The sequence below is a fragment of the Larimichthys crocea genome, unplaced genomic scaffold (assembly GCF_000972845.2).
Source record: "Larimichthys crocea isolate SSNF unplaced genomic scaffold, L_crocea_2.0 scaffold544, whole genome shotgun sequence".
Classification (NCBI taxonomy): Eukaryota; Metazoa; Chordata; class Actinopteri; family Sciaenidae; genus Larimichthys; species Larimichthys crocea.
In genome coordinates, this window is record NW_020857106.1 from 11,409 (window position 1) to 25,681 (window position 14,273).

Consider the following 14,273-nt stretch of genomic DNA (forward strand, 5'->3'; position numbering starts at 1 on the left):
TATACTGTTATCTCATGTATGATCTGTTTTTGTTTGTTCTTGTTACCCTTTTATACAAAATCTAAAACATTGTTGTGTCGGTGCAGGGGTTGGGGTCGGTTGTTGTGAGGGGGGGTTTCTCGTTTTTCTTTTTATTTTTACTTTTTTTCTCTTTTTTTTTTTTTTTGTGTTTTTTATTTTTTTCTTTATTTTTTTTTTTCTTTTCTTTTTTTATTTTTTTCTTAATTTATAGTCTTTTTCTATTGTTGTTTTTTTTTTTTTATTTTGTCATTTTATGTTTTGCCACATATATTGTTTACTCTTTTTAATTTTCTTCTTTTATTCTTTTTTTTTTTTTTCTTTAGTTCGCCCAGGGCAGAAATGTAGCCAGGACGCCTCTGGATGGTGAGGCGGCGCTACCAACTGAGCTAAACGCCCCTTGATAACTAACTTTGAACTTTTTTTACTCTTAAGTCAATTCTCAACAGCATTCTTAAGAGTATTTCTGAGAAGCTTGATAAATGTGTGCCCTGGATAACAGGTTGGACTGGCCCCTTACTTAATTTCCCCTGCCTCCCTTCACTATGACAGAAGTTTTAGTGAGTTAAAAGCAACCTGCAGAGGCACAGAGGCACTCTTACAAAAGTGGCAGAGCTGCCTCTTGTCTGGAAGAAGCTCCGATATCTAAACATCTGTAGTAAGATTTTTTATCAGTCTGTGGTGTGTTGTATTTTATGCTGCAGTCTGCTGGGGAGAAGTGGTGGAAAAAAGCAGCAAGGAGTCTGGATCGCTTGTATAGAACACGCTCCTGTGATCGGAGTAGGGATGGACCTTCTTGAGAATGGTTGGAGATATACACACTCTCTTCTTCATTAGTACATGATCACATTGTACAACCTGACAACACGCAAATGATTGACGGCAGATACAGGTTGTGTTGCCATGATAAAACTGACACAACCTGTCTGTGTCGGTTCCTTCAGCAACAACAGCACAGCTGCGCGTGGTTTCGGGGGCGGGTTGATTGCATCTCTGACGTGCTCGCATTGTATATATGGTTAGGCTGTGGTGGACAGCAAAAGTACATCTATTATTTCTCCATCTGTTTATCTCATTTTAGAGGGAGAAAAGTATCAACATATTTTCTCCAAGACAACACCAGAAATCATTCATGAACAGCATATTTACTTGCAAATAATATGTGGACCTAAAAGCTGGATGTGCAGTATGATAATAGAAATTGTTGGCTTAAATGATGAATAAATTCACGTCAGTCATTTTAATAAAGAATTCCTTCTCACCCTGTGATGGGTGGTGTATCTTCCTTAAGCTGGGGTTCTCTACCAGAGGTCTGGAAGCTTGAGGGTTATGTGCAGTCTTAGTCTTGGCTGTTTCTAGAACTGAACACTTCTGGATCAAGACCTCAGATGTTGTACCTGGAATCTGCTGTAGCCACTTGGCCACACAGTTTGCGGGTCACAGCTCTCAGTGCTCCACTGTCACCGTTACTCCCCTACACTCTTCTTAGTCTTCTTTCAGCTCTTCCTCAAGGTTCTCCTGCTCCTTCTTCCTGCATATTGCTGGTTACTCAGAATTGTTAGTCTACAACTAAATGATGGTTCATCCTCCTCTGCACCATGGAGCAGCGTCTTTGGGGGTCATCTTCCTGACGTACTCCTGGAGCTTGTTTCATCCTGGATGGCGGTTCTGACGCTCACCAGTCCTCAGCCTCCCTCTCTTCGCTTAGTGTAACAACCTCAGGGTGCTGGATTTGGGGTGAAACCTCTAGCATTGTGAGGACTTCAGTGTCTTGATATCAGTGGTTTCTATCTCCTCCTTTGACCAGCTTGTTATGCCAGCGAGTATCTGATGACTGATCTTTGATATGTGTTGATGGTCAGACTTGTTCCTCCCATTCAGCCGATCTTCAGGGCCTGCCTCACCCTGTATGTGTACTTGGCTGTGGCTTTTTTATTTTTCATTTTACACATTTTGCAACTTCTGTGCTGTGAAGTGAAGCCAACACAAAAGTGCCAAAAACTGCAGTTCCTCAAATGTCAGCATTTACCTCAAAGTTCTGGTCAGACATGTGAACTGCTTGAACTTGTTCCACTATATGGCCAAAAGTAAGTGGACATCCCTACTGATTATTGGTTCAGGTGTTTTTTAGTCTACTCGATGCTACCAAGTGCATAAAATCTAGCTCACAGCCATGAAATCTCTCAAACATTTAGACAAACCTTTAGCACAGAGAACTCAGAGACTTTAAATGTGGCACTGTCTACCTTTGACATAGGCCAGTTGATGAAATCTCAGCCCTACTAGATCTGCCCTGGTCAACTGGAAGTGATACTATAGTGAAGTTGAAGAGCAGCAAGGTCAAGCTTAGCCATGAAATGGTAAACCATATGAACTCAGCAGGGACATGAGTCTGAAGTAACATCAGCACACAAACTGTGGGAGCTTCATGAAATGTGTGCAGTTGTTTGGCCTTGGAAACCCAAGCCCCACATCACCATGGACAATGTCAAGTGTTGGCTAGAGTGTTGCAAAGCACGCCACAACTGAACTATGAACTCTGAAGCAGTGGAAACGTGTTCTTTGAAGTGATGAACACTATCTGATAGTCCGATGGACGTATCAAGGTTTGTCGGGTGCCAGAAGAATGCTACCTACTGTAATACAGAGTGCATTCTCTTTCATTTCTGTGTTCTTCATGCTACAGGATAAGAGGATATTTTGGCACAGGTGTGGATCATCAATCACCTAATTGGCGAATGAACCTGATGCTAAATTAGCAAACTATGACAACACAGGATGCAGGGATTTTACTACACCAGCCCACATTTTGTCCACACAGAGGCTTGACCTAGACCGTCCCACTTAAACCATCACAGGAAAAAAATATGTAAAGTTCATCAAGTGAAAGTCATGACATGAAATGTGTTTCCTTCTCTGTTGTCACTTTACTAACTTGATAGATGCAGTACCTGCTGCTACCTACAGCCCACTAACCACACGGTGGACAGTTCATGCCATGGATACAAAATTAACAATCATCACTCATTCTTTTTTTATTGAATTTAAGATTTAATTTAAGTAATAAATACAAAAGTGTCCGCTGTGATTTATTGTGTGATGTAACATACAAGTATTACAAATATAAAGAGAAAAAAATCAGAAGCGTTCAGAGATCTTCCGTGTTTCTGGCAGTTTTAGTTGCTTAATAAGGAAGTTAACTACAGACAGGAAGACGTATAGTATGACCATGACTTTTTTGAGTTCTACTCACAGCTGACAGCTTTAAGATTTCCTGAAAGCTTCAGAGATCTGACACCTCCGAAAACAACCATGGAGTTACACATGAGGATGATCATCTTTTTCACAGGTAACTGTTCGACCTTCAGAGAATATGAAATGTCATGTTTAACGTTTGCTTGGTTTTCAAGGGGACTTTAAATAAATGTGTTCACTGAGTTTGTGACTTCTTGTTCTTTCAAATGTTAAATAACTAAATAAGTGGAACCTGTGGTGTTTAATAAAACTGAGACAGGAAACTTGATACAGTAATACAAGAGACCACGCAGTGAAGAAAGCTTCACATCAACCTGTTTGAGAGATTACAGAATAATTCTAAGAGAGCTCTTCTTGTACGTTTGATATGCATTGGATGCATGTACGCATGGATTTATTCCTGTTTATGGTGAAAGCACCACAGGGAATCTTCTGCACACACATTTTCTACATTTCCTTCTTGACTTTAAACACTGCAGCTTTCAGTCTGCTAACTCCTGTCTCTATATTTGACAGTGATGATCTCATCTGATACTGTGGAAGTGAAGAAGAACCTGGCAGGCACTGAGGGAGGATCCATCACTCTACCTGACCCTGTGAAGGAGTTTGGATTTCTCATCTTTGAAAGAAAGAAAGCGTATTGCTATGGTGAACGAGAGGAGATTCAGATGCTTGAAGAAATTACAAAAAGACAAGTTTCTGGGACAACAACACTGGACTCTTTACAATCACAGGACTGCAGAGGGACGACTCTGGAATTTATACTGTAGACTCTAAAAAAGGAAGAGTTTTTACTACATCATATAAACTCACAGTGTATGGTAAGTTACATTTATCTGTGAAAAATATCCCTTTGTAATGTTTCACATGCTGTAAGGTAGTATGGTAGAGTGGGTAAAGTTTCCAACCCTTGTCATGTGCAAATGATGTCACATAATTAGAGAACTTGTTTATTATTATTATTCTATTATTTGTTCCACCCACATAAAAACATTCCTCTCTTTCCTCGAGTGGTAGTGTACAGATACAGTTCTGTTTGATTTTTTAAAGTACATTTTTATTGCTGAGAACACACAACTGCATTTCAAACCACCTCCATTGTATTGTGGTGAGGTGGATTTCCTGAATCAGTCAAAGCTAAACCCTCTGCATGGCTGAGTGAGAGAAGATGTCCTCATAGTTTGGGTGAATTGAGCCTTTAACCAAGTGCTGTGTGTAAACTGTATATGTGTGTGCTGAAGTCAGACCTCCTGTGTGACTCTTTGTTTGAATGGTTCCTCTCCAGAGTCTGTCCCAGCTCCTGCAGTGAACAGTGTGAGTGTGAGTGCTGAGAGCTGCACCCTGCTGTGTTCTGTGGAGAAAGCTGGAGAGCTGCTGACACTGTCGTGGTACAAAGACGAGGAGATAGTGATCCAGAACAGCTCCGCTCTCTCTCTGCTCTCACTGTACACAAGCAGGATTTCAGCTCCTCGTACAGATGTGTGGCTGCAAACCCTGCTGAACAAAAGACTGTTACAGTCGATGTTAAGACATCCTGCAGTGAACAAACCAGCACAGACAACAGAAGTAAGACTGACTCCTCTATTTTCATACTCTCAGTCAAACATGAGGTTTGAGTGTGTTTTACTGATGATGAAATAATTGTTTCTGACAGGTGACAGTAACATAAAGTTCTGGTTGTTCCGGATTCCCATGGTTGTGTTTGGGACTGCTGTCATTGTTTGCATCATTTTGACAGCTGTGAAGAAAAAGAGACAGGACAGACAGAGACCGAGAGAGACATCAGCTCCACAGTGACGTCAGTACACACTTTGATTTTAACTGACCACATAATAAATAATAAGACATAATAATGTATGTGTTTTAGATTGAACAGCTGTTTGACATGACGAGTCCTTCTCTATATTCTGTCCCATCTCAACAGGTGCCACCGTCAGAGTGAAGCTGTTTGGTCCACTTCCACATACTGTGTGGTCGGTCAAACCAATCATCTTCCAGGAGACACAGAGTGAAGTTAAACTGGTCAAAAATTCCTCTGATATTTCTTCATACAGTCTGAGCTGGAAAATAACCCACAGTATGTTTTTAGTCTGTCTGTATGTTGCTTTGTGTCTGCTCACTGTGTAAATCTGTAGTGTACTTTTGCTACATCTGCATTGTTTGGTGTGTTTTACAGCTTGTTATGGAGATTTTTATTTTTGGCTCCAAATAAAAGAAGACATCTGTAAATGCAGCTTAATCATTTATTTGTCATGTTGATGTCTAAACATCACTGATCATCAAAAAAGTGAACAATTCTCACGGCAAAGATGAATTTCTGATTATCTTAAAAATGAATTTTGGTCTGAATAAAAACATGTTACAGTGTTAGGAAGCTGTGTTAATGGCTTCCAGTTGATCCACAGCACGTTACTGATGGTGTAGGTCACCTGTCAGTGCAACACCTTTGTGATACAAATACAGCAGTCTTTGGTTCAAATCAGCTCTCCTAAAAGGATTAACATTTCAACAGGCCACTCGTGATAAGTAAAGGACCATGTGCCGATCTACACTAATTCAGACAAAATATATTTGAACAGTGCAATTAATCTAGAAAAAGCAGAAGCAGCTAAATGTACAGACTTTTATTGTCCATTGGTCCAAACTTTATTTAGGCAGGTGGGATTGCACTGGAGGACTTTACATCCTTAATCAAAGTTCTTATAAAATCCTGGTCAAGGCCCTGCATATATTAAGTGTTTACATTGTACAATATAAAAAGCACATTAAATATATGGAAAAAAAGAAATGAGAAAAAAATATTTTTTTAAAATACACAAAGCAGAGGCAGTGAGAACATAATAATATTAATAGTAGTAATATTTAGAGATGGCAGGTCCTCGTTATGTGGAGAACAAACAGTAAACATCTGAAACTATGAATGTTTTAAAAGATGCACTTATATTGGAAAAGAAGAAAAGTAGACACATTAAAATAAACACAATTAATTAGTGCTGTTGTTATTATGCATGGTAGTTTCTCCAATAATCACCAAAAATGGATTCATACTGTATATTGATTTATGTTCTGATTCTACAGCCCACTAACATAACATGAACATAACTGTCTTATAATTTTGTGGTTTTCCTCCTTTCTTAGAAAGATAATCAGTTTGAGATAAAATGCAACTTTAAAGGCTGCAGTGGGAGAAGTGGACTGCATACTAACTCCTCCACTCACTCTCAGATTTCACCACAGAAGAAGAAGATTTGGCAAATGACATTTGTTCCTCTGAGGCCAATGAGAATCCATGTACTTAAATTTAAGCTGTCACCACATGCTTTGATTGTCACGATCACATCAAACATGAACACACTATGCTTTTCTTTGTTGGCCTCAAGTTTTAAATGATGATTATCATATGGCAGCATGTGATCATCACACCACAGATCTGTGCTTCAGGTTAAGCGGAGATCTCTGCACAGGTATGGATCACTGCTCAAGAACCCGGCGATCATGGCCGCACTCGCTTCCGTTCCTTTCCTGTGCACCATGTCGATCAGCTCTCGTGCTTTGTCTTGTCTGGGTAGGGGTCTGACCGCCTCACACTCATATTCATTTAGAACCTCAAGGGACAGGAGGTCATCCAACATCTTGTCCAGAACGGGATCAGACACTCGGGCGATGAAATGTGCTCGAATGTTTCGCAGCTTCCCCTCGGCTGAGGTGTTCACCGGCTTTGGCTTTTCAGCTGGAGGAGTTTGTGGAACTATATTCTGGACAAAGAATTTGATTTCAACAATCAGTCAACATATTTTCAGAGGAGAGAATTTCCTAAACTTATCAATGTGCTTTGGGTTGGTGTTGGAGATGGTTAATAAGTCTATTCACTCAACTGTGTCAAGCCACTAAAACAAAGTACTGGTTTTTGAGAGTGCTGATTGCATCCCCCTCCACTCGCCTCACTCTCTTCCAAGTGTGAAGGAGGAACTGTAGTGGCCAAGGAGTGCCCAAAGGCTCGTGGGCTAGCAGTCAAATAGTTTAAGAAATTACTCTATGTCCTTTCCTAACCACTGTTTTTTGACCTCAATGGAAAACATCATAAGATCAAGGAAATATGTGAAGGAAAATTTATGAGGATTAGGACGTCATCACATCTGTCCATATTCACACGCTCTCTCTCTGCTGCAGTCTGCATCACACTGTTGAAATTGATGTTTTTTTAATGTCTGGTTGTGAATGCCTGAATGGTGCGTCGATTTTTACGTAAAGGATGGTCCGGTGTATCCTCATAAAGATAGAGAGATAGGAAAGGAAGCATTGAAGCTCCTCTCCTTAACATTTAGAGGATTCAACCAGCCTCATTCATGGACGCTGCGGTAAATACTTTCTCAGGGTCCATTTCACACGTGAGGAACCTTCTTTAGCAAAATAGACTTTTTCGACAGACCCTGGGTCGAACGTCACAAAAACATGATGGTTAAAAACATGATGACTGTCAGGTAAGTTCTTAGAAGCATCTTTTTTCTTCTCTGATTTTTCGTGGAAGGGTACTCATAACTGAATCTAAAGATATGTGTTCTCCTGTGAAATTTTGGACGTCTGTACCGGGCCACTGAAGTTGTTACTTTCCAAGCGTGCGCTTCTCCAGACTTTCCACAATGAGAGTCACCATCGGTCGTCTCACGATGAGCTAAATGCTCGGTTGGTAATTTGGCCCATAATTTGACGAAGCACGAAAAGAGTCTGAAAGGAATGCAGACGGGTCTTTTAGTTAATTGCGTCAAACGTCGAGACACTGGCCAGCAAGGTTGTGACTGACGCCCCACTCTCCATCAGGTTGTATTTCACAGTCCTCGTGGTTACTGTGGGACTGTACTGGTGGGCCGTGTGGAGGAGGCAGCTGGATGGGCTTTAGTCTCACACTCTTCATATTGCGCTTTTACCTTCAGTGGTCTCACACATTTTGTTAGCAGGTTTGACAGACTTGATATCTCATTCAAAAATGAGACTCATATATATGAAGACATTACACTGACTCGCCACAAGAGGGCAGATAATGAGCAGATAATGTAAAGTCCTTCTGTGCTGATGATGGGGACACTGTCTGACTTACAGGTGAGGATTTGAACTGACGGTAAACTTCGGTGCTTTACCTCCTGCAGAGGCACGTTGCCCGGGAGCAGAATCACACTGAGGATGAGCTGCCCACCTCTGTATAACGAGCGCAGGAACAGCAGGATTTGGGCGTTTATTGGTGTGGTCACGGAAGTCCTGGAACACTCCTTGTGATCCCACACGGGGGGGGGGGGGCGGGTAGGAGGAGGTGAGGTGGGCCAGGGGGGGGGGGGGGGGGCCCCAGTGGAGAGGTCGTAGGGATTCACAACACGGTCCGTAACCCCGCGGCTTTATGACTGTCATGGCCGTCGTGCAGTGTGTGGAGACAGAATGCTTCTGCGACCAAGCTGTGACAACAGAAATCAAAAAACAAAGTCGTCAATACTAAAGAAGGCCAGAGTTGCACCCCAAGAACAAGCCATATTCGCACCAAGCCTGTTGGATTTCTCCCAGAGAACAACTGCAGCTTAAACACCCGCACCATGTTCAAAGTGTGGAGTAGTTGTAGGACAGCTAAGCCAAAATTAATTGTCGTATTGTCCGATGTGGGGACATCCAGAATCAAAATGGCATGTCGGATACCAGAAGATTCACATCCCTTCATGCAAAAAGAAACTGTTTGTTTTTAATGGGTGCTCACAAGGCACAGCGGTTTCTTACCAGGTCAGTTCGCAGTGTGTGAGTTGAGCCTGTAGAGAGGATTCCTGAGGACACTCGATGTTGAACAGCGGCCCTCCAGGCACTTTATGCGCCGGTTGGATGAGCATTGTATCCCACAGGCAAGTTTTGTACTTGACCCCCCGCGAGTCGATTAACAACAGCCCCCCAGTCAAATGAATCAATGGAACAAACCCAGAAATGGGGCAGTTAACCTGTACCACACAGCAAAACACAGGTTATGGAAATCATTTTATTTGCAGGTCACACTGAGAAACATGCTACCCAAAATCCTTGGTAGAAATTCACTCAAAGAAGTTCGGACAGGTAAATCTGTGCAGTAACTAAAGTTAAACCAGAAATGTTTCATGTAAAAAATTCACTTTTTATCATTTTTGCTGACCTGTGCGGTTTGTTGAAAACCAGTCATGTTTCTTTCCTGACTGGATTTATTTTTTATTACCACCACACACTGTCCTGCACTGAATACATACTGTAGCAGAGATGCTAAGTGCTAGCTCCAGCGGTCATTACATAACATAACGGTCAAATGATAATGTTTTATTATCTAGTGATATTTCTTACCTGTATGAGATGCCTATTGATTCTTTTGTCACCACAGGTGTGAAGCTAAACTTTTCCTGGAATACAGAGAGACAAAATGAATTTAGTTTTAGTGTTCAGTGGATTTTAACTTGTAGCGTGTTGCACTACAACAGAAATACTCACACTATCCATTTTCAGCTTTGCTACACTGGACAGTGTCAGAGATCCAAAATAAACAGTGAATGCCGGGTGGAGAGGCTCAGTGAAGGTGGTGTGGAATGTGTAAAGGAGCGTTTTTGTGTCACCAGACAGCAAATAGAAAGACAGAATGCCAGCCGGCCAATCCAGAAACAATCCTAATCTCTTCTGTCTTGCCAGATATGCTTTGACGTCAATGATCGGGGCAGGAATGAAAGTCTCGTTATGTGCGTGGCGGAAGGTATATCCATCAGAGTTAGTGATAGTGAAACACCAGGCCTTTTTGCTGTATTCAAATACCGAGTCCCACCATCCTTTCCTCTCTAAGCTCTTGTATACCACACCAATAGTCGCGTCTATGTCCCACTCCACCTCCCAGTAGCAGCGTCCAGCCAGACTCTCTCTGCACAGCACCTGCTTCTCTCCATCAAATCTTTCTGGGTGATCAGGATACTGTTGCTTCTCTTCAGTGTAGTTCACTATCCTGTTGCACTCAGACAGGAGGAGTTGTTCATGCACCGTGTTGGGGTCGAGTGTGAGATCACAGGCATCTATCAGAGAAATGAGAAAAGTTAAGGTCCAGTTGGACTCGTTCAACAGGGCAGAGTGGGAATTCAGTGAATAACACCATGAGTAGCTTACACTTGTTCAGAAGCTGTGGGTTTACCCAGTGCTCTTCATCATGGTCCACACTGAGGCAGAGGAACACACAGTCATTAAAGTGACCATCAGATACTGATGATACTAACAGAGCATTTTAACATCAAACAGTAGAGTAGCTAGTTTGCACTATTCAAAATGGCTGCTGTGAAAAAGGGTGTCGCAATGCTTGAATAGTCTGAGACTCTTGCAGCTAAATAAAAACTAAAAACTTTCCATGGGAAGTTTCAACATCGAAAATTCCCAGAATTTTGCAACCCTAGTAACAATTAAGGAGTAGCAGAATTGCTCAAATGTTGTATATTGACTTAAATTGGTATGCAATGTAATGTAATGTAATGGGAGATTTTATAATTAAATATCTATCCACAAAAATGGATATCATTTAAATAGTTCATTAAAACTAATATTACAAGGGTTTTATCCAAATTAAACACAAAATGCTTCTTTTAATGTGCACTGCAGTCTCAAAATTATTCAACCCCCTGAATAGAATCCCTCGTAAGAGCCCACATTTGAAACTCGGGTGTTGTTGATAAGCACATCTGATGTAAATAATCAAAGGCTTCATCAGTTGTGCCTGAGATACAACACATCAAATACCTGGACGGGGCGTTTTTTTGACAGTGATGTTTGATTGCACGTTACAAATATGTCCAGATCATTGTCCAAAGAGTTAGAGAGAAGAGATCATTGCCTTACACAAACAAGGAAAGGGATACACAAAGATAGGAAATGCATTGAATATTTCTAGGAACATACACCACGACTGACCTAAAAGTTGACTCCAATATGCTCATAAACATGTAAATAAGCCACAGAAGTTTAAAGATTCTGTTCTGTTAAGTGGGCCTTATGGCGCATGTCATGTCTAGAAGAGGACAAATGAGAATGTCCTGAATAGAACAGCCTGCCTACAGTGAAGCTGGGTGGTGGCTCTGTGATGCTCCGGGGCTGTTTTGCTTATTCTAGCACTGGAAACCTGCACTGTGTGGAGGGCAAGATGGATTCAATCAAGTATCATGAAATACAAGGAGGAAATGTCATGCCATCTGTGAGGAAGCTGAAACTTGGGTATAATTGGACCTTCCAACAGGACAATAATCCTAAGTGTACCTCAAAGTCCACCAAGGCTTAGTTTCAGGAGAAGTCCTGGACGATTCTAGACGATTCACCTAAGCCTCTTATATAAGACATTATGAAAATAAAATAAAAACATCTAAAAAAAAAAATATATATAGAAAATAAAAGCCCAAAATGTGAACCAAAACTAAAAATGAAAAAAGTCAAGTAAAAAGCAAATCGTTTTTCTGAGTGAAGTAACTGTTTGATGGTTTGGGTGAAAACATTTTTCTAACCCAATATGTGTAGTATGTGTAGGATTTCTGGCTTCGACAACTGTCTGTGGTATTACAAAAAGTATAACACATTTACAGAATCATTTACAGTTCAGCTGTACACCTTTTACTCTGGGAAATCCACACTTGCTGGCCTTAACAGTTTCCTCTAATGGTAGGAAGAACCTTTCTTTAATGTTGAAGCTCTACAGTATACTAACTTGAGTTTTTCCATCCTACATCCTGGGTCCTCGAGTCTCTCCGTGAGCAGCCTCACTCCTGCCTCTCCTGGGTGATTGTAGCTGAGGTCCAGCTCTCTCAGATGGGACGGGTTGGACCTCAGAGCTGAGGCCAGAAAGGCACAACCTTCTTCTGTGATCCCACAACATGACAGCCTGTGGAGAAAAGCAGCCTTATTCAAACAAAAGACAGCACAACAACCTGTACTGCTACCAGTAACTGCAGATACTGGATAACTACTGTATATCATGAGGCCAGGCTGTATCAATACCTCAGTGTCTCCAGTCTACATCTTGAACTCCCTAGTCCAACAGACAGCAGCTGCACTCCTAAATCCTGCAGGTCATTCCGACTCAGGTCGAGCTGTCTCAGCTGGGAGTCTGAGCAGAGAACTGAAGCAAACACTTGACAGCATTTACTTTTCAGGTAACAACCAGGCATGCTGCAACCAAGACAAACATACATGATGATTGAACATTATGTTAACAAGTGAACAATATGTGAAGATGATTCTAACACTTAATACTTTTACCTTAACTCCACCAGTTTACAGACTGGACCGATCAAGGCAGCAGGAATAATGCTCAGCAGACTTAACTCATCGTTGACATCTTCATATTTTTCCATCTTCTTTGTCTCTGAGAGAAATATCCACTGTAATCTCGTGGATAACTGTATACGCAGTCTGTCAGGTCAGCACTCTCAGAGTGATTGTTTCAATTGAAGAGGGGGACCAGTGTGTGACAACACTTAAAGTTTAGAGCAAACCCAGACAACTGTGGCAAAACACATATATCATATTTTAGAAATACAGTGTGTGAAATATCTAGCAGAGGTTCAGATGTGCTGGGATGATTAGTAATTGCTAGTGAAAATGTAACTGTAGCTTGAGTATGTCTCATATTTTAAAACAGTTCAGCTACAAAGGTAGGTAACTACAAAAGAAGAAGTAGAAGGAGAAACAGTCCAGATTTTGACCTCAAACTGACCTCAGTGTTTCCAGTTTACAGTCAGGACTTCCCAGTGCAGCAAAGAGAATATCAGGAATATGAATGCTGCCGTTAGACGAACACACCAGGCGCAGTTCTCTCAAGTGTGAGTCTGATGACTGCAGAGTGGAGAGTAGTATTTCAAGGGCAAAACTCCAATGACAACTCTTGAGTCTGCAGAATAAGCAGAAAAGCAACAAACCAGGGTCATAGTAGCCTTAAGACATGTATCATTTATGCTGTGTCCTTGCTTTAATTCAACTTCCAGCTAAACACAGAAAAAAGCTGAACTTTAAATCACATAAATTCTAACTAGAATTAATTATAATCAATCAAATATTTTTTATCAGTGATCAGAAGTGCCTTGCCAGCATGAGGTGATCTGGAAAACTGTAGCGGCTGATTTAAAATGAAAATGTCAGATGAAAGAATAACAATTATTGATAGTTTCATTTGAGCTCACTGTGATAGAACTACAAGAGCCTTGCCTGTCAGCAGTAAATAGCTCTGCATCATTAAAACATTAAGCTGTTTACACCCTTTTCAACCTATCTCAAACTAAAATGTTACAACAATACCTTGCAAACTAACCCTATACAGTATATTGGTATCAACCAGTACCAATTATTTAAAATTCACTTGACATTTAATTTGAACACACCTTTTTGTTTTATCATGTGGTACTTACGCAGCTTTCTTGCAGTGCTTCATTAGCAGGAGAAGTTTCTCAACCCCCACTGCTGGTGTATAGCATTTTGTTAGATCAAGTTCATCAAGCAGTTCTCCAGATATCTGCAGCATGGTGGACAGTACTGAGCATCATGGGTGATGATCTCCTCCGAATCTAGAGATACATTTCTGTGTCAGCCTGAAATCTCTTCTTTTAGCTCAAACTTGCAGAGGAAGAGATTCATGCATCTCTCTTGTGGGATGTTTCCTGGCTGAAAATTCTTTAGGTATTTCTTCATCTCCTCAACCGTATTTGAGCTGCTCTTTGTCTGTGGTAGTAGATGTTGTAGCATCGTCTGATTGGACTCTAGTGAGAATCCAAGGAAGAAGCAGAGAAACAGGTCCAACTGACCTTTCTCACTCTGCAAAGCTTCATCCACAACGCTCCTTTGCAACTCAAACAAGCTCAGATCTGTTGGGTCAACATCCAGCAGTGGAACATGTAAAGATCAGCAAGAAACTCCTGGAAACTTAAATGCACAAAGCTGAACATCTTTTTCTGGTACAGGCCACGTTCTTGCTTTAGGATTTCTGAGCAAAATCCACA

The 14,273-nt window shown here is 41.1% G+C and overlaps 1 protein-coding gene and 1 non-coding gene across 2 annotated transcripts in view; one reads left to right on the forward strand and one right to left on the reverse strand.

Annotated features, from left to right (window-relative positions):
• LOC109136654 (E3 ubiquitin-protein ligase TRIM39-like) overlaps nt 1-12,764 on the reverse strand; it is a gene marked incomplete at its 3' end in the record, with an annotated part of 18,091 nt that extends 5,327 nt beyond the window's left edge. Inside the window, exons 1-6 of the mRNA XM_027276760.1 lie at nt 12,541-12,764; nt 12,280-12,450; nt 11,990-12,163; nt 10,414-10,463; nt 9,757-10,322; nt 9,613-9,668 (exon numbers count right to left, since the gene is read on the reverse strand). Of these exons, the coding sequence (XP_027132561.1) occupies nt 9,613-9,668; nt 9,757-10,322; nt 10,414-10,463; nt 11,990-12,163; nt 12,280-12,450; nt 12,541-12,635 (1,112 nt within the window). The remainder of the gene's footprint in view (nt 1-9,612; nt 9,669-9,756; nt 10,323-10,413; nt 10,464-11,989; nt 12,164-12,279; nt 12,451-12,540) is intronic.
• LOC109140037 (uncharacterized) lies at nt 3,960-5,742 on the forward strand. The gene is made up of 4 exons (XR_003462057.1): nt 3,960-4,094; nt 4,559-4,839; nt 4,928-5,071; nt 5,198-5,742. It is a non-coding gene; the product is annotated as an uncharacterized LOC109140037 (transcript).
• Nucleotides 12,765-14,273: the final 1,509 nt, after the last annotated feature.